This window comes from Cavia porcellus, unplaced genomic scaffold (assembly GCF_034190915.1).
Source record: "Cavia porcellus strain 051 isolate PalLab524CR breed Dunkin Hartley unplaced genomic scaffold, mCavPor4.1 scaffold_25, whole genome shotgun sequence".
Lineage (NCBI taxonomy): Eukaryota > Metazoa > Chordata > Mammalia > Rodentia > Caviidae > Cavia > Cavia porcellus.
This window is the reverse complement of record NW_026947508.1, coordinates 9,548,422-9,569,327: the sequence shown is the minus strand read 5'-3', so window position 1 is coordinate 9,569,327 and position 20,906 is coordinate 9,548,422. Positions and strand designations below refer to the sequence as shown.

At 41.1% G+C, this 20,906-nt stretch overlaps 1 protein-coding gene across 1 annotated transcript; it reads right to left on the bottom strand.

The window, feature by feature from the left end:
• Positions 1-232: 232 nt before the first annotated feature.
• Positions 233-18,512, bottom strand: LOC101787559 (PRAME family member 5-like). Its single transcript, XM_063235228.1, has 4 exons — positions 18,175-18,512; positions 17,178-17,768; positions 15,756-15,961; positions 233-516 (listed from the first exon to the last, which is right to left on the bottom strand). The coding sequence occupies exons 1-4, from the start codon at positions 18,510-18,512 to the stop codon at positions 233-235; spliced, it is 1,419 nt and encodes a 472-aa protein (XP_063091298.1).
• Positions 18,513-20,906: the final 2,394 nt, after the last annotated feature.

The following is a 20,906-nucleotide window of genomic DNA, read 5'->3' as shown; positions in this document are numbered from 1 at the left end:
ACCTGCTCTCAGTATAAATGTTTATATCTTTTCCTTCTGACAACTTGAGGGCCTCAGTAAGAGCTATGAGTTCAGCTCATTGAGCTGATGTTCCCAGCTCCAAGGTTTTCCCCCATGGAATCTGAGAGTCCATAATGGTGGCTCCCATGACCTGCTTACCTTGACAGATGTGACTGCTTCCATCGGAGAAATACAATGGAACTCCAGGTCGCAGCTCATCCATCGAATCTGGTCAAAGTCCCATGAGGTGATTAATGATCTCACTACAATTGTGGAGAGGCAAGGAGGGGTCATCACCAGAGAGCAGGGTAGCAGTATTCAAGGATGCTGTTTCCTTGAAGCTGATAGTAGTTGGATTCAGGAGCAGTGCCTGATAGTGCATAACTCGGAAGTTAGACAGTGATCTGGGGGAGCCTTCATAAGAGTTTCCAGTGAATGAGAGGAGATACTTAAAAGTTTTTATCCAAATGTAAACTTCTGAGCCTCTTTCACCAGGAGGGCCACCAAAGCGATCACCTGCAGGTAAGGCGGCCATCTGGCTGTGCATTATCAAGTCTCTTGGAAAGATAGGAAACAGACCTTTGCCATGGCCCTGAACTCTGAGTTAGTCTCCTTTTGCTATGCTTCACTTTTCATCAACATAGAGGGAAAAAGATTTTTGCAAATTTGGCAGAGCCAGAGCTGGAGCTTCTGTTAAGGCTGATTTCAGTTGCTTAAAAGCCTGGTAGTGTGAGTCTGTCCACTCTAACGGGTCTTGAGACTCTCTCAATGAGTCACAAAGTGACTGGGCTATTTCAGCAAAGTTAATAATACAAAGCCAACAATATCCTATGGCTCCCGAAAATTCTTCTACTTGCTTCTTAGTTGCAGGGACGAGGATCTGCTGAATAGCTTGTATCTGCTGAAAGGAAGAGTCCACTAGTTTTTTTTTTTTTAGCATTTTAGTACAGCTCTTATCATTGTCACATTTTTTGAAACAAGGTCTTCTTTGTAGGGCAGGCTGGGTTTCAATTTACCTTGTGTTGCACCCAGGTTAGCCTTGAACTCATATCAGACATCCTGCCTCAGTCTCATGATTGCTGGGATTCCAGGGCCACCAGGCCTTGTCTCACTTTGGTTTTAAAAGAAAATTTGTTTTATCAATTCTGGTATGGGAGACTAAACTCCTGTATGGACCAATCAGTACATTTATTGTATTTTTCTGAGATTTTACTGGGATTGTTTTAAAGCCAGGGGTTTTGCTGTGCAGGACATCTTTAATTTGTGGTCAGATTGTGCGCACACCTCTAATCCCAGAAACCTAGAAGACTGAGGCTACAGATTCCTAAATACCCACCCAGCTTGGGTAATTTACTCACTTAGCAGGGTCTTGTCACCAATTAGAAAAGGACAAAAAAAGACCCAAGATTCCTCCAGAAATGAAACTCATTCATATAATGGGTGCTTACTGAATACAATTTTTCTTCATCACTTCTTTCCTTCATATTTTCTTTCCCTTCCCTCCTGATTTCCTCCCTCCATTTTTCTTTTCACTACTGGTAAGGACATCTCAAACACTCAAATACTGAACTTTTGTCCAACTCTTTTTTAGACAGGTTCTTGGAATTTCTAAAATTTGTGCTCAAGTTGTGGTCAAGCCTACAGAGTACTGACATGACAGGTCTGAACCAGTGCATTGACCCAAAACCTACCTTATCTTTAATAGAAGGTTGGAAATTTCCTAGGTCCCCAATCATGTATTATTAGCCCATTGCTTATGAAAACCTAAGATTAAGCTTGCTTGTCCCTGGTGTGTTTGTCACCAATGACCCCAGTTCACAGTTTTAAAAAGGTTACAGCCATTGATGAGGTTCAGTTATTTTGCTTTCCTGCATACTTTCAGGTTTGGCCTCCAGTTTATTTTTGATTAAGGTTTCTCCTCTTCCCAATGGCATGGCCTTACTTCCCATTACTGCTGTCCCTGAAGTCCTGAGCTGAGAGGACACAGATATCATGGTCAGCAGGTGGTCCTCTGCCCTTCAGAGGCCCAAGACAGCCTCCACAGTCACACAGGAGGGCTGGTGCCCTTTATCTGTGGGCACCTGATGGCAGCATTTGCTGTGCTTGGGATGCAGAAAAGCATCCTTTCACCATAGGGGGAGAGCAAGTCTGGGAGGTACAATACTCTCCTCTCTGAGGAGAGTCCCAGTCATGAGTTCAAAAATGCCTGTGAGCAGTGATTCTCAGCAGTGAAGATTGGAGTACTGAACCCAACTGTGCAGAGGTTCGTGTTTGTGTGCTAATGTTGTTTCAAGCATGAGTGATGATGGTTTGAGAACTTCCTTCCTTTCTTGCTTTCTCTCTCTCTCTCTCTTTTTCTCTCTTTCTGTCTTTGTAATTCTTAATAGAAATCACAGTTCCTTTTCAGTTGTTTTACTAAGAGACAAACATTGTTCTCTATTGAAACTGCCTTGTGAATATTAATCCTTCCAACAATATCAAAAAAGTGATCTACATGGGTGGTGCATGCATGTAACCTAGCACACTGGGAGACTGAGGCTGGGGGATCATGAATTCAGTCCCAGTCTAGTCAGTTTATTAACTTAGACAGACCCTTACCTGATATTTGAAAAGGGTAGAGAATAGTTCTCAAGGGGGAAGTCCTTGGTTTCAATGCACAGCATTACAAAGAAAGAAAATTAAGATGTATTTTATATGAGGATTACAGAGTAACTTAAATCAAAGCATAGGAATGTGTTCTGCCTTGTATCTAGATGTCTCCCAAATCCTCATGCGGTCATAAGTAGGGCTTGTTGAGAAATGCTGCACCAGTCTCAGAATCACAAATCAGTAAGATATGCTGATTAACCCCTGAACTATTATCCTGGTGTTGGGGACTGCAGATTCACATTGGCTAATTTTGCATATTTCCCTATTGGATAAAAGGGGAGTATGTGATTATTTGTACCACCATCTCAAATTTCCCATTGACACTTTTAAACATAAGGGCATCTGTGCGTTCTTGAGTCATCTGAGGATTATTCTCCAGTACAAGATCCTTTTAGCATGTGATCATCTATGGCCTCTTGAGTCAGAGTCTTCGGATTTATTGTAATCTTTTATTAGCTCCAGCTATCACTATATGCACCTAATAAATAGTGGCTGTTTTGGGAGTGGAGAAGTTTAATCCAGACATCAACTTCTCAGCTTTTGATGCAATACTGTACTTGTCTCTGTTTGTTTAATTTTTTTCCTCAAATTCTCAAGACAGATAATTGGGCTTCTTGGATGAGCTCCCCATATCCTGCTCTCTCTCTCTCATAGCTGCATTTGATGTTTTAATATAAAGCTCATTAACATACAATATATGCACAAATGTTTTCACTGTACCTTTAAGAATCAACTTAATAAAATATCTGTGCTCTCTGCTGTGTGTGTGTGTTTCTGTTTTGGAAAGGTTTGTTCTCATTGTGGTTGACCTCAATGTTTCATATTCCTCCCTCTGCATCCTGATTGATTAAAGACCTGCACCACCTTGCATGGTTGTGAGCATTACATTTCTTTTTTTAAAATTTTATTTAAAAGGAAAAAGAGAAAAAACAAAACAAAACAAAACAAAGCGGTGAAGGATACAAGTAATACAGAACTACAAAAAAAAAAAAACAGTAAAAAAATCACCAGTTAATAGATTACATATTATCATCTTAGAGATAGTTGCTCAAAGCACAGTATCAAAGCATACAAAGTGGACATTCAAACAGAGACTGCAAACAGTTGTGTTCAAAACCCAACCAAAAACATTAATATGGTCAGCTATTTAACACCCCTATACACACTTGCTGTTGTATCCTTTAGAGCATTTTTTTCCCTCTCTTTTTTACAACAAAATTTACACATTTTGGGTTTTATTACTCCTTAGTTCTTATTACTTTTTTTGGGAGAGAATAAAGTCAAATATGGCAAAACAAAGCTGTCAGTCAAAACCAAGGATAGACATAGCACATGATGTAAAACCGAGTACAAGGTTATCAACAATGGTTATCGACAATGTCTCTTGTTTCCTTAAAAGGAATTGTCTATCTCATTAGATATTATAAAGTTGAACAAAACAGTAGAGAACAAGACCAATAAAACTTAAGCATTGTAAACATTACAGGACTTCCAAAGGAGACAATAGTCAAACCAGAGTGGGCATCTTAGTGAATCTTATTGCCTTCAAAGTAGTTGCCCATACCCTCAAACTTGATACTATCATACAGAATGGAACAGAGTCTAATCAGTCAAAACAAGATAATGAGAGTATTACAGGACTTCAAAACAGGTTAATAGGAAATCAAAAAAAGTTACCATTGTATATCCTGCTAATTTTTAAAATATTTCCTCTTAATTAAAAAATCATAAAATATAACTAAATAATTTGTTTAATGAATAAGGGAGAGATTGAGATAAAAGAGGACATAACAATATAACAATACAGGTCAAAGCATGACAGTTTCAGCAACCTAGTGCTTCACCACCAAATAACCTGACATAATAGTAGTTACCATAGTGTCTGTCTTTTTCCTTGAAATATTGGAATAAAACTTCATATACTATAGCTTCAAATATTTCCATATCAAGAAGCCCAGGATAAAGCCTCTCCAATTAATAAGTGAAAACTTTATAAGGCTGCAAGGCCACATAATGGGGAATCATGATTACCACATATTTTTATATATTTGAATCATTACTTACATTAGGGAAACTATTCGGTATTCACACATGTGAGATTGATTTATTTCACTTATGAGTATGGTCTCAAGCTGTGCCCATTTATTGATAAATATCTCAATGTGATCCTTCTTTATAGTTGAATAATACTCCATTGCATAGAAATACCACAACTTTCTTGTCCATTCCTCAGTTGATGGACACTTGTGTTGTTTCCAAGATCTGGTGATTACAAATTGTGCTGCTATAAACATAGGTGCACATATATCACTGTGGTATGATGCTTTCATTTCTTCTGGGAATACGCCTAGAAGTGGAATAGCTGGAATAAATGGGACTTCCCATCCCAGCTTTTTGAGAAATCTCCAGACTGACGTCCACAAAGGTTGCACCAGTCTACACTCCCACCAACAGTGTAGGAGAGTTCCTTTTTCCCCACAGCCTCTCCAGCATTTGTTGTTGTTGGTTTTCTTGATCCTGGCCATTCTTTCAGGAGTGAGGTGGTATCTCAGCATGGTTTTAATTTGCATTTCTTTAATGACCAATGATGATGAACATTTTTTCATGTATTTATTGGCCATTTGTATTTCTTCATCTGAGAAGTGCGTATTCCTCTCAGATGCCCATTTTGGATTGGATCTTTGAATTTTGGGGGTCTTAGTTTTTTTTTAATTCTTTATATGTTTTAGACAAGAGTCCTTTGTCTGAGAGAGTTCACTAAAATCCTTTCCCAGTTTGTGGGTTTTCTTTTCATTATGGTGGAGATTTCTTTTGACATGCAGAAACTTTTTAATAAGTAGTGGTCCCAGTTATTGATTCTGGGAAGTATTTCCCATGTAGTTTGAGTCCTGTTTATGAATTCTCTACCTACGCCTATGTCTTCAAGGTTTCTACCCAATTTGTCTTAAAATAGATTTAGTATTTCTGTTTTAATATTCAGATCTTTGACCCATTTAGATTTGAATTTAGTACATGGTCATAGACATGGGTCTAGCTTTCGTTTTTGGCAAATGGAGAGCCAGTTTTTCCAGCACCATTTATTAAAGAGACTGTCGTTCTTCCAGTGAACCTGCTTGGCTTCTTTATTAAAGATAAGGTGGTTGAGTGTGTTTGTAGTTGTGCTTGTATATTCTAATATATTCCATTGATCTTCAGCTCTCTTTTGATTCCAATACCATGTTGATTTTACTACTGTTGCTTTGTAGTATAACTTCAAGTCAGGTATTGTGATGCCTCCTGCTTTGTCTTTGCTGCTTAGAATTGCCTTTGCTCTTCTAGGTCTCTTCTGGTTCCAGATGAAATTTAGGAGTGATTTCTCTAGATCTATAAGGTATGTTGATGGTATTTTTATTGGGATTGCATTGAATCTGTATAACAGTTTTGGGAGAATGGCCATTTTCACAATGTTTGTTCTTCCTAACCATGAGCAAGGGATGTCTTTCCATTTTCTGAGATCATCTTCAATTTCTTTTTTCAGTGTATTATAATTTTCCCTGTATAGGTCTTTCACTTCTTTCATAAGAGTAATTCCTAAATATTTCATTTTTTTGCTTGCTAATGTGAAGAGTGTAGTTTCTCTTATTTCAGTCTTTGTGATTTTGTTGTTTGTGTATAAGAATGCTATTGATTTCTGAGTATTGATTTTGTATCCAGCCACATTACTGAATTTATTTATTGTATCTAAGAGTCTTTCCATGGAGTTTAGGGGGTCTTCTATGTAAAGTATCATGTCATCTGCAAACAATGATAATTTAACTTCTTTTTTTCCTATCCTTACCCCTTTTATTTCTTTCTCTTGCCTAATTGCTTTGGCCAGCACTTTCAGTACTATATTAAATAGGAGTGGTGATAAAGGACATCCTTGTCTTGTGCCTGATTTTAAAGTAAAGGCTTTCAATTTTTGGCCATTTAGTATGATACTGGCTGTTGGTTTGTCATAAATGGCCTTTATTATATTGAGGTAAAGACCATCTATTCCAATTTTCTGTAAAGTTCTTATCATGAATAAATGTTGGACCTTATCGAAGGCTTTTTCTGCATCGATAGAAATGATCATGTGATTCTTACTTTTGGCTGTATTGATATGGTAGATTACATTTATTGATTTACGTATGTTGAAAAATCCCTGCATTCCTGGCATTAATACCAGTTGATCATGCTGTATAATCTTTTTGATGATTTGCTGCATCCTAGTTGCCAATATTTTATTGAGAATTTATGCATCTGTGTTCATTAGGGAGATCAGTCTATTGTTCCCTTTTTTAGTTTGGTCTTTCTCAGGTTTTGGTACAAGAGTAATATTTGCTTCCAGGAATGACTTAGGAAGGATTGCTTCCCTTTCAATTTCATTGAATAGTTTGAGGAGAGTCAACATTAGGTCTTCTTTGTATTTCTTGTAGAATTCTGCAGTGAATCCATCTGTGCCTGGGCTCTTCTTTGTAGGTAAGGACTTAATTACAATTTCAATTTCATTAACAGTGATTGGGTTACTCAGCCATTTTACATCCTCTTGATCTAGCGTTGGTACTTCATATGTTTCTAAGAATCTATTTCTTCTGTGTTATCAAATCTTTGAGAGTAGAGGTTTTCAAAATAGGTGTTGATCTTCTGTATTTCTGTAGAATCTGTAGTGATTTCACCTTTTTCATTTCTTATTGCATGAATTTGAGCTTTTTCTTTCCTTTTTTAATAAGGTTGGCTAGGGGCTTATCGATTTTATTTATTCTTTCAAAGAACCAACTCTTTGATTCGTTGATTCTTTGGATTGTTTTCTTAGTCTCTATTGCATTGATTTCTGCTCTGATTTTTATAATTTCCTCTCTTCTTTTGGCTTTGGGCTTGACTTGCTCTTCTTTTTCTAGATGTTTGAGGTGTAGCATCAGGTTATTTATTTGTATTCATTCTGTTTTCCTGATATGGGAACTCAGTGCAATAAATATTCCTCTGAGGATGGCTTTCATTGCATCCCACAAATTCTGGTACGTTGTATCTGCACTTTCATTTTCTTTTAGGTATTGTTTAATTTCTTCTGTGACCCACTGATTACTCACGTGTGTCTTATTCAGTTTCCATATGTTTGTGGGATTTTTGCAGTATCTTTTATCATTAATTACTAATTTCAGAGTGCTATGATCCGATAACATGCAAGGGATGATTTCAACTCTTTTGCATTTGTTTAAATATGCTCTGTGAGCTAATATATGGTCTATTTTAGAGAATGATCCATGTACTGCTGAGAAGAATGTGTATTCTGATGTTGTTGGGTGGAACATTCTGTATATGTCTATCAAACCCATTTGTTCACAGGTGTGATTCAGTTCTGTTATTTCTTTGCTCATTTTCTGTCTGGTTGATCTGTTCCTTGGTGTCAATGGCATATTAAGGTCTCCTGTTACAATTGTGTTACTGATAATTTGAGTTTTAATTTCTGTTAATAGTTGTTTTATATAACTGGTTGCTCTGGAGTTTGGTGCATATATATTTAAGATAGTTATCTCTTCCTCTTGGAGTTTTCCCATTACGGGTATATAGTGACCTTCTTTGTCCTTTATGGTCATTGTTGGTTTAAAGTTCATGTTGTCTGTGAACAGAATGGCTACTCCTGCTTTTTTTTGGATTCCTGTTGCATGGAGTATTGTTTTCCATCCTCAGTCTGTGAGTATCCTTCTGGGTTAGATGGGTTTCCTGTAAACAGCACATGTTTGGATTTCATTTCTTGATCCATTCTGCTAGTCTGTTTCTTTTGATTGGTGCATTGAGACCATTTACATTAATGGTTATAACTGTTGAATGCTGGTTTATTGTTGACATATTATCACTCTGCTGTTGCGCCTTTATCTTTCTATTCTGTTTAATTATCTGCTTTGCTTAGTGGTTTTTCCTTTGTGTATGTAAACTGTCTTTCAATAATTTTTGCAGGGTTGGTTTGGTGTTCATGAAGTTCTTCAGCTGTTCTTTGTCATGGAAGTATTATATTTCACCATCAATTTTGAATGATAGTTTTGCAGGGTACATCAGTCTAGGTTGGAAATCATTTTGCTTTAGGATCTGGAATACTTCACTCCATGCTCTCCTTGACTTTATTGTTTGTGCTGAGAAGTCTGCTGTGATTCTGATACGTTTTCCTTTATAAGTGATCTGTCTTTTCTCTCTGACAGCTTTTAATAATCTATTCTTGTGTTGGATTTCTGGGATGGTGATTATTATATGTCTGGTTGTAGTTTTATTTTGGTTATGACTATTTGGAGTTCTATATGCTTCACTGATCCTGATGTCGGTTTCTGATCTCATGCTTGGGATATTTTCAGCTATTACTTCTCTAAATATCCTCTTGACATCCTTTATGTTGTCTCCTTCTTTTTCATTAATCCCTATCATTCTTATGTTATTTTTCTTTTCAACGTCTTGCAGTTGTTGAATTGTTGTTTCCTGATTCCTTGTTGTTTTTAAAAGATCTTTCCTTTCCTGTTCACTAGCTGCAATCCTCTCTTCAAGGTCTGAAATTCTATCTTCACTTTCATTGAAGTGGTTTTTACAACTTTCAGTGGAGCTTTTTTATTTCCTGTATATCTCTGTGCATCTGCATTATGTGTTCTGTTTGTTTCTTATATTGCTCATCTAGGGATTCTATCTTTTTGTTTAGTTCCTACAATTTTTTAACTTTGTTCTCTCTAGATATATTCAGAATCTCTTTCATTTCTTTTATCATTTCTTCTTTTACCTGGGAGATTATTTCTAGTTTGAATTTCTTTAAAGCTTCCTGGAGTTGCTTGTTAATTTCAGTAGCTATTGTGTCCGATATTTGAGGTGAATGGCATATATTTTCTTCTATATACATTGCTCCTAGTGTTCTTGAGATGAGTTGGAGGTTTGAGGTTGTAATTTGGTCTTTCATTTTGTCACTTTCCTATATTTCTGTGTTTCAAGTGTTATTTGAAAGCTTCCTCAGGGTCTGTTGGAAATCCCCTTCTATGTTTGCCCCTCCTGAAACTCTGGCATCCCGGTCCCCAAATCCACTGGGCCTGCAGAACCAATGGCCCTCCTCTGCCTGTTCAGAACTCCACAGTTCCAGATAAGCTGGGCCTCAGGGACACTGTGCGCCCACCTGTCCGTTGGAAGCTTCACAGCTCTCCAAGCACAGCTGGAATGCAGACGCGGATGTAAACACCTCAAACCCACCTCTCCAATTCACTGCACCCGGAAGCCTGGAGGGTCCTGAACAGTCTGGGCTTTGGGCAGAGTGTGCTGCAGACTCACCACAGGCCACGGGGCCTCTGGAACCTGCGATGTTCCCCTGCCTGCCGAGACATCCACAGTCCTCTAGACACATGGGGAGGCTGATGCAGGTGCCCCAGATCTGCCCAGCCCCTCCTCTGCACACCGATGGTGAGGTGCGGGAGTCCCAAACAGGCTGGGGTCCAGGGATAGAGTGTGCCTGCGCACCCATTGGAAGCTCCACAGTTCTCCAAGTGCAGCTGGGATGGGGACGGGGATGTAGAGGCTTCAAAGCCACTTCTCCTCTTCACTGCACCCTGAAGCCTGGAGGGTCCCAAACATCCTGGGCTTTGGGCAGAGTGTGCTGAGGACGCACCACAGGCCGCAGGGCCTCTGGAACCTGCGATGCTCCCCTGCCCGCTGAGACTTCCATAGTCCTACAGACACACGGGGAGGCGGATGCAGGCGCCCCAGGTTCGCCCAGCCCCTCCTCTGCACACCGATGGTGAGGCGTGGGAGTCCCAAACAGGCTGGGCTCCAGGGAGAGTGTCCGCCTGCCTACTTGTTGGAAGCTCCACAGTTCTCCAAGTGCAGCCATGATGGGGAGGCGGATGCAGAGGCCTCAAACCCACTTCTCCACTTCACTGCACCCGGAAGCCTGGAGGGTCCTGAATAGTCTGGGCTTTGGGCAGAATGTGCTGCAGACTCACCACAGGCCACGGGGCCTCTGGAACCTGCGATGTTCCCCTGCCCGCTGAGACATCCACAGTCCTCCAGACACACAGGAAGGCTGATGCAGCCGCCCCAGATCCACCTAGCCGCTCCTCTGCACACTGCTGGCGAGGTGCGGAAGTCCCAAGGCTGGGCTCTGGGGATAGCATGCGCCCGCCCACCCCTTGGAAGCTGCACAGTTCTCCCAAGTGCAACGGGGATGGGGAGGCAGATCGAGCATTACATTTCTTATGAAAAATATGATTAAAAGAAAGCAAAAATGGGAGTCTTAATCCCTCCACTTCTTGTAATGAGGCTCTGGGAAGTGGTGAGTTAGGGGCTCTAAATGCCCAGACACATCTCCTGGTTCAAGGCTCCATTTCTGGTGAGGAGCCTCCAGACAAAATCGAGGGTAATAGTGCAGGTTCCGAGTGGCACCTGGACAGCTTCATTTCTTTCCTATGTTTAGGTTTCTGGGAATTTGACAGCTGCAGCCCTGTGACCACGTGTGAGGAAAGATTGGATTAGGGTCTCAAAATCCATGACAAATGCAACATTGGCTTGAGGGTTCAAAATCCATCAACAGCCAAGACTTTAGGCCAGCCTAGGTTCATAATAAATTCAGAATCAGCTTGCTCTAAAAACTAAGACTTTCTGTAAAAAAATTCCGTGAAAAACAAAAGATTATTTTAACAAGCCAGGCATGATGGTTCAGTCTTACAATACCAGCACTGGGAGGATGAGGCAGGAGGATCACTGCAAATTTGAGACCCTGGGCTCCAAAGTGAGTTCAAGGCCAATCTGAACTGCATCTCAATTGATAAAAATATCTGAGAAAATTCAATTACTCATTCATGGTATTTTAATCCTGTTCATGAAAAATGATTCATTTCTTTTAGTCATATGTAAGTAATTTCAGTTGGACTTGGTGCTACAAATATTTAATCCCAGGGCTCTGGGAGGCTTAAGCAGCAGTGTTAAAAATTTGAGCTTAGCCTGAGGCATAGAGCGATATAATTATGTATTTGGTTTTAGTACAGACAACTGAATTCATTACATTTGCATTGAGCTACATCCTCACTTTTAATATTTTTATGTATGAGAGACAGGGTCTTGCTATACTGTTCAGGGTGGCCTTGAATTTACAGTGATCCTCCTGCCCCAGCCTCAGGAGTGCTGGGATTACAGGTGCACACCACCACACACTGCCCACATCTTTATTTTGAGACAGGACCTGGTGAGCTTTTTGGGCTGGCTGGAAATTCCCATCCTCCTTCCTTAGCCTGCCCTGTTGCTGGGGTTATAAGGAGTGCTATCACGCCCAGAGTCCTCTGTAATTTTAAAAAGCAATTCATATCATCGGTATTTATGTAAAAGATAACACCAGTAGCACTGAAACAGTATTTCATAATAGTTTTTAAAATTACCACAGGAAGTACAGTCCTGTTCTTGAAAATTGCTCTCACCTGGCCTGAATCACCAGCAGGGGGCAAGCTTGTCCCACAGCTTGGAATGAGCTGCATTAGGAATGGAATCAGTCTTGTGCTCCCATCTGCATTCCTGCTGGGTGTCAGAGTTCTGCTTTTGTGTGGAATCCTGAGATGCTGGCCACATGGAAAACTGTTGCATTTGTGCACTGTGTCTCTGCTCTCCCCTTTTCTCAGGAACAGAGGAGTGTGTTGTTGATGAAGTTGGTGGACTATGTTCATGTGTCTCTATAGTGTACATAATGAACATAAAGTGTGTTGTGTCCTGAATCATAGCATCTAGTCTTCCAGGATGGTAAAGAAGTTTCTAGGGTACAACTGTCTTAGTTACTTTCCTCATTTCCACTACTCAGCACTCACAAATTAAGGGAAGAAGGGTTTCTTTAGATCACAGTTTGTAGAGGTTTCAGTCCATTATCTGTTGGCTCTAAGGCAATGTGGCACAGAAATCAGGTATCACAGAGAAAAAGCAGATCATGGTGGGCAAAAAAGAAGGGATGAACACAGCTCTTTTTTTTTTTTGTACCAGGGATCTAACTCACAACCTTACACTTGCCAGGCAGGTGCTTATCCGGCTGAACTATATTTTCAACCCGGCCACAGGTCTTTCTATGTGTGATTTTTATCCAACTACTTAGGGTGGGTAGCCCCCACACCCTTAATCCTAGTGCCCTTCAGCCTAATAATACACCATGCACCAATCCCAGTGTGATAGAGAGCCCTTCTGGGCCCTGTCTCTGTCTGGGAAGTTTATGTTTGTAATCCCATAGAAAAGTTATTGGAATTCTGGTGAGTTAATTCCAATCTATGACTTCCAGTGCAACCCATCGCAAGAATAAAGACACTAAAATATAATTCTGGGGAGTTCAGGGTTCACCAGAACAAATGACTTGACCCAGGTCCCCACCAGGATTTTATTAAATTGTGAAGAATGGAGTGGTTTAAGAAGGTATAACTGTGAGAATGGCAGGAAATATGTGAGTCTTGTGGGGTGGGTAGGAAACCCCAAATCACCTCTGCTATATGTACAGAGCCTAATCTGAATAACACAGTTGAGATAATATCTAATGTTTTGGGGTTGGTGTTTCAGCTGTGATGTGCAACTTTTATGCCCTGAGAAATCACAGCCTCTTACCTCAAGCTCATCCCCTTGTGGAGTGGTGGCTCTTCAGTACAGTGGTGGGAAAACAGTGACTGCCATCTGGCTTCATAGATGAAACATCAGCGTCTCAGCCAGCCTTCTTTACATTGCTTAAAGTCAGTCAAAGGGGCAGATGAGTACATATCAGTACATGCATCTCTGTGCACATCAGTACATGAAGACAGGGCCAGAGCTGGCCAAGTGGAGACCACTGGTCTTTATTAAAGAAGAATCATGCCAGTGGTCCTCCATAGTGTCACACACTGAAAATTCATTCATCTCTGGAAAAGCTCCACATATGATCACTGAGGCTTTGGGGAGACATCTAGACCAAGCCATAAGAATAATCAAAGCAGAGTTGGTAAACTGATGATTTTAATGCACTTTGCTTTCCACTTTCTGACAGAGAAGCTCCATGTTGCAGTGCCAAATGCCTGGAATCCTAGCACTTGCAAGGTAGAGGGAGTTGTATTGCCACAAGTTAGAAGCCTTAATGTTCTACACAATTAGTCCAAGACCAGCCTGGACAACCTATCAAGATACTGTCTTCAGAAAATATAATTTATCGCAAAGACTTTTGCTTGTTCCTTTGCACAGTACTGTAGCTCCAACCTAGGACAGTACCATGGAACTACATCTTCTTCAAGTATTTTAATCTGTGTCTTGTGAGATAGGGTAATGAAGATTGGCTGTGCTAGTCTTGATCGTGCAGTACTTACACCTCAGCTTCCTAATTCACCAGGATCAGAGACATGCACCATGAATTCAGCAGCTGTTTAGAACAATTATATCAATTTTGGCTGCAGTAGTACCAATAGAAACAAACACAGCCTAGAAAGCAACAAACTTAACCTACTCTTAATATAATTTGTGACTTTTAATGATATGAGCTAGATTCATGATTATAAAACAGAATATAAAAGAAACCAGATAATTATATGCAGTATATCAATCTGTAATGTATCAGTTTTGAGTGGCTGGGAGTACAGCTCAGGAGTGACTACTGGTCTTGCCTGCATGAGGCCCGTGTCTCTACCCAGAGGGCTGAAAAATGGGAGTAAGGAGCTGAATTCCTACAGCTCATCCCTATGGACAGGGTGCAGTCCAATGGCTTTGTTCCCCTCTAAACATTGGAAATGGCTGAGGGATATATGGGAAGCCAAGATAGATGTGCCAGTGCATGCCTGTGCTCCCAGAACACATGGAGGCTGTCATGAAAACTACAGGTTGAGCTTAGCCCGCACAGCTTAGGTGCTTAGCGAGACCCTGTCTCAAAAAGTAAACTCACTAGTAGCAGAAAATCAAGAGATGGAAGGGAAGAGAATGAGACTTAAAATCACTTAAGGTATATTATGTGTATGTACCAGCTCCTCGTGCTGAACTTGACCATTGCATACAACAGACATGTGAAAAAAATAAAAAAATATGAAAAAATAAAGAGCGATAGGTAACTCAGTATGATGGTCCTTAATTCAATTCCCTAAGTAACAAAAAGAAAGAAATAAAGGCAGCTTCCCTAACCAAGATGAATATTATTATGACACATGGCAAACATAGTAATAAACCACAAATTGGAAAGCCAAGAATTGGACTGATTCTTCATGAAAGAGTTTACATTAAGATTTGTTCATTTGTCCCCCTGTGTATCTAGTTATCTTTAAGACAAAGTCTCACTATGGAGCCTCAGCATTCAAAGTACTGGGATTATGAATGTGTTCTTGCATACCTAAAAGGTTTCCTTTATGACCGTCTGATAAATATTTGTAGAGGATTAACACATTTTTATCACTTTCATATTACACAATACCCAACACTCATAATTTCAAAGGAGAAAAGTTTATTTAGTGTTACAATTCAATTTGACTGGCCAGCATGGAAGAAGTACATGGCAGAGGGAAAAAGCTCATAAGCTGGATGTGGGACACAGACAGAAGTGAACAGAGGATGAACGGAGATAGTTTCTTCATGGCCTTGGCTCCATTGACCAGGCATTGCTAACCATACCTCCATGATACAGGCATCTCCCACAGACCCCAACAGGCAATGCAAGAGGCTTTCTGGGGACATCATGATTAAGAAAATACAATCACCATGCTGAAGATGTACACCATGGTAGCATCTAAGGCTACTTCAATAGTGATACTCCTGTGTGACAACCCAGTTTCCTCTGGGCTCCAGTCTGTAGAATTGACATGGTATGTCAAAATTACAAGAGTGGGTACAGATCTGGACATTAAGAGAAGGTCTTATGGCCTTCAACAGCACTGTCAATTTAGCACAGACCTGGGCGAATTGCTCAGGGTGTACACACTGTGTTGGAATATTGGACTCATAGCTCTCCAGTGGGGCAGGATACAGACCTTGGGTTTACTGGCTCATTCTTAAAGTCAGGCATAGCAGGACCTCATGGGTGCTCAGGGAAAAGTAGTTCCCACAGCAACTGAAAGTCCTGAGCCTTGAGCAGCTGCTCAGGGCAGGCAAGATGGCAAGGAGCTGGGTGTCTGTGAACTCACAGTGCTCTAGGGCTAGGGTCTCCAGGGTGCTGGCCAGATTGTGTATCAGAACTCGGAGGGTATCAGGATGGAATGAGTGCATTGAAATCCAGCTCAGAGTCAGGGACTTGAACTGGCTTGTGCTTGCACATTGGGACAGATGCTTCAGGTCAGATTCCTTCAAGGGGCTTGAACTCAAGGAGAGGGCCTTCAAGGGGGTCTGTGTCCTGCAGAGAGAGAAGAGTCATTTGGTATGAATGGAGGTGATAAATGAGGGGAATTAGGAAATGACCTCAAGGCAGGAGAGCCAGTGTAGCTCCAACATTCCTCTCACCATCTGATGGTCCCTGGAATGCTGCGTGCTGAACTCACTCATCCTTCTGGTCACCATCACATGTGTGATGGGCTCAGTCTCCATTTTTGCAGTGTGCCGTGCTCACTGCCAAGCACAGTCATAGCGCAGGCCCATTGAGGCCAGTGGGTGAATTGCAGGAAGAATGAAACCAGGCCATTGGACTGTATTTGGCCTTACATCCTCAGCGAAACGTATGTCCCTGTTGCTAGCCCTGCACTCCTCCTCCTCCTCCTCAGCTCCAGACTCCTGTGCTTCCCATAAGCTCATTGCCCTGCCTTGACACTGTTATGACTTTCATGTTGCCATCTGTTCAAAGCCTTACATACTGACTGGTGGATATTTGTGCAAGTGGTTATGTCCAGGGTGATACCTGGATCAGCCCAATGACTGGTTTCACATGCCAGCAGTTCATGGAATTATTAAACTAGGAAGCACCACCCTGGGTGTGTGTGGCACTAAGTAATAGGCTTGTAGCCTGGATGGAATATAAAGGGAAGAAGGAAGGCAGCTTGCTGCTTTCTTCCTGCCATTTGGTGGAATGTTTCTTCTCTGCAATCCCTGGATCTGGCTGACATTTGACTGCAAACTGTAAAACTATGAGCTAATAAAAACCTCCACTTGTTTTACTTGTGAGTGTTGCATATTTTGTCCTAGCAATCAGAAAAGTAACAATGAGAAGCACTCAGCAGTCTTTCCCTAAGAAGGACATAGAAAATGGACCACTTCCCATCACAGCTGCAAAGCAGTCACCTGTTGAGTGTGCAGGTGTGTGGCCTGCCTCTCCATGAGTGCTGTCTCTTCCCTTTTCCCAGTACTTTACCTAGATAGTCTTCCTAGGGAAGAAAGATAATCTGCCCTCAGTTGCCTGCTCTATGACAGCTGGCTTTCAGACATGCACCTGCTTCAGAACTTGTAGCTTAGTTTAATCCCTGCTTTACATGGGAGGTTATGGGAGACCTTGCCATGGTCCAGATGGTATTGATTTTCCCACTTACCAGTTTCTTCCCCTTGGCCAGCAGATGGGCACATATGCCCTATTAGTATTTACTGTAACCATGAATATGCACGGGAACTTATCACACACTCACCTTAAAATCTTATGCAGAGCTCCTCGTAGGAAGAAGACTTCCTCCATGTGAAGCTCCTGAAGACTCTGCATCTGTCCTAAGTGAGAAGCATAGAGTCGTGAATACCACTTGTTTTTGGAGGGAGAAGTGAACTCCTCTGTGCTTAAGCATCTGAAGTGAAATGTATGAAGGTTGGTCATCTTCTTGAGCTGAGAGACAAATGCTTTCATGGTTTTCTGATTCCAGTCACTGAACACATCCAGCTCATGGATAGAGTCCAGGTGCACAGTTCGCAGAAGCTTAAGGATTTTAAGGATAGCACTGGACCTGATCGTCACCTTCTCACAGTACAGGCGCACTGAAGCTTTTCTCTTGCTGGCCCACTTCAAGAGGCAGAGCTGTAGTTTGTCATGGGTGGCACAAGACGAACTCCAGTATTCAAAACAAAGGTGTGTGAATATTCTCAGCATTGGCTGCTTTTCACCTAAGCAAGGCTTGCCTTTTTTCTTATTCCTGGCATCTGTCAAGTGGGCAGCACTCATTGCTGTGGGCCCTAGAGTCCAGAATTCCCTGTGTACATCCCTCCAGTCCAGCACCTGCAGATTCCACCTGCTGGGTAGGGAGAGAAACAGGATGCAGCCTAAAAATGGAGATAAAGGCCCAACTTCCTACACTGTTTTTTTTCCTTATCTCCTGGGCATTAGAGGCACAACCACTATTTCTGCCTTCTTGTTTCTCCCTTCTCTAAACTTTTATCATTTGGATGCAGCTTGATTCAACTTGTGGTTCCTGTAAGAACAGGAAGGTGCAGGCTCCTCCTGAGTTCTCTGCACCATGCCCATGCTGCTTTCTCATCAGGAAGCCCCTTCCCAGGTGGTGCACAGCAAAGACCAAGACCTCTGCGCTCTCCCCAACATCAGAAGCTGCCCACACTTCAGTCTCCCTTGCTCCTTGACACCAACTGTCCCTTATCTTGATTCCCAGTACCGTCCTTCCAGTATATCTGTATCACTCTCACCTGTGCTGAAACTTTTGTGACAGCTGTGTGTCAATTCCATCCAGTAGGGCTTCTAAGCTCTGTAGGTTTTTCTGTTGCGGTGTGATTTCTCCAAACTGAGTATGTGTGGACTTTGAGTTCCTCAAATCCATCAGGGTCCTCAAGGGGAGGTAAGGGAATGGCCATGCCTGCACCATCACCTTGAGGACTTCATTGTGTTCCCCCATGAAGGCATCCATGAATATGTCATAGTACATCAGGGTGGACAGGTCCTGCAGAGCAGTGCTCAGTATGGTCTCACTTTTCAGCAGACTCTGCTTGGCCAGCTTGTACAGTGTCAGTGGGTTCCGCGTACTCATCCTGAAAGATCTACAAGAAGAAGTATTGTGTGTAACATCCACTGTGGCCAATCTGAAGAGCCCTGTTCTAAACCATGAAGACCAACTCAGGCCCAAAGCCCTTATCTGGCTATGAGGAAGCCTTCTTATTTTAGCCCATTTTCTCTGACCTGAGTGGCTACAGATCCATACCTCTGCATCTGTTCCTACCAGGACGCCACTACCCTTGAAGTCACTAGTATTTTGAATTTCAGTCCCCCTACAAAGAGGCTTATGAGTGTTGTGAAATCTCAGCCCCTTCCTGTTTGGGGAGCTTCTGATCCTTGTGCTAAGGCCCTAGAAGAGAGCAATGGAAATATATTATTGACCAGCCAGCTTACCATCTCTAACAACTATGACGCCAGTTGGGAGGTATTGCAGAGATGCCATCAAATGGGTCCTACTGTTTTTAATTTAAGATGTTTAACAAACAGGTATAGAAGCCATGTAACATTGCTATAGAGCATGTGGGTTTTAAAGATGGAAAATGCTAACTCTGATGTAAGAAAACTCTTGCACACATAATAACATCACTTTGTGACTGAGTGCAGTGAAAAAATATATGAAAATTTATTTCCATCTTGAAATTACAGTAAAACCGAGCATGGTGGCACTTGCCTGTTATCCTAGCACTCTTGAGGCCAAGGCCAGTGGTCAAATGGTGTACAGAGTGGGTTCAAGTCCAGCAAGACCTGAAAAATTAAATCCTGTCTGAAAACTACAAAATAAAATAAAATAAAACAAAGTATTACTGACTTGCACACAAAAGAACACATCTATTTCCCCTGCATTATAGGAGGCTAAGTTGAGCCAATTTTATGTTCAAGCCCAGTATGTACAGTTTAGTGGCTTAGCAACAATATCTTAGAATAAATTCTAACTAAAATATCATTGTGGGAAAGTAGGTCAGTTCAAAGTCTCTGTTTTAAAGCCCAGTACCAAGAAAACAAAAAACAAAACAGTGAGTTTGGAGGTGCAGCTGTGTAATTCCATGACTGCAGGCTGAGGTAGGAAGATCACTCAAATTTGAGGACAAGAAAGCCATTGAACTACTTATAAATTTGTAATGAGTCTAAAACAAATAATAAAGAACAGCCAAAAAAGAAAAGACAGAAAATCAAAACAAAAAAAGCTAAAAGACCACACACACACACACACACACACACACACAAGATAGCTAATTGTGCTACTCATTCTGGTAGTTGAAAGAAACATTTAGTGCTTGTGTTGTTTGACCAATTTTACATGCTTGTATCTGGTAATCTGAGCAACTATGTTGAAGCCAACATTATGCGATATAATAACCACTGTTAATTTTCTATCATCTAAGCCAGGTGTGGTGGAGCTTGCCTTTAATCCCAGAACTCAGGAGGCTGAGACAGGTGGATCTCTGAGAGTTCAAGTCTTGCCCTGGCTACAAAGTGAGTTCAAGATCAGCCTGAATCCTACAGTGAAACCCTACCTCAAAAAGACCAAAAATAATTTTTGGCATCATTTGATTAGAAATTCAGAATATTTTTGTTGCTTTTTAAAATTATTATTATTCTTTTACAAGCAATAATAAACAAGAAGCATGGAGTTTGAAGTCAGCCTAGCTGTTAAGAGACCCCATTTCAAAACAAACAGAAAAAACTGGGCTTTCAGGACAGGTAGGATATGTCATGCATCACTTCTGCCTTGAGAGTTTGTATTCAAAGAAAACACTGGCTGATTTTCTCTTCCATTTCCTGTGATGTGCTCAAATCTAGAGTCCTTTGCATGCAGTCAAGGGCTCTACCATGAACAGAATGCAACAGATCATCAAGATTATACATCCTGATTAAGTGAGATTCATTCAGGGATGCAGGGATGATTCACCATACATAAATCCATAAAAGTGGTATACCACATTAACAGAGCCAAGAACAAAAACCTTGTGATCATCTCAATAGATGCAGAAAAAGATTTTGACAAAGTCCAGCACCAATTTACAATATAAACCCCACAGAAAATTGGGATAGATGGCCTTTATCATAATCTGATAAAAGTCATTCATGACAAACCAATAGCTGACATCGTACTAAATGGACAAATACTGAAAACTATCTCTCTGAAATCAGGAACAAGATATGGATGCCCACTGTCTCCACTCTTATTCAACATAGCCCTGGAAATTTAAGCTGGACAAAAAAGAAATACAAGGAGTAAAGATTGGAAAGGAAGAATTTGAACTGTCATTATTTATACAGGTGACATGATACTCAACATATAAAACCCCTCAAATAACACCAAAGTATTGCTAGATTTAATAAACATATTCAGTAATGTGGCTGAAAAGCCAGTCGTGGTGGTGCACAACTGTAATCCTAGCATTCGGGGGGCTGAGACAGGAGATTT

What these genes read in the sequence shown, in the direction of transcription:
- LOC101787559 (XM_063235228.1), bottom strand. Translation starts at nt 18,512, where the DNA reads ATGAGTACGCGGAACCCACTGACACTGTACAAGCTGGCCAAGCAGAGT. An exon ending in TCACAAAAGTTTCAGCACAG is followed by an intron (nt 17,769 to 18,174) that starts GTGAGAGTGATA and finishes CTCCCTACCCAG; the next exon opens with CAGGTGGAATCTGCAGGTGC. An exon ending in GACCCTAGCCCTAGAGCACT is followed by an intron (nt 517 to 15,755) that starts GTGAGTTCACAG and finishes CCTTACCTGCAG; the next exon opens with GTGATCGCTTTGGTGGCCCT.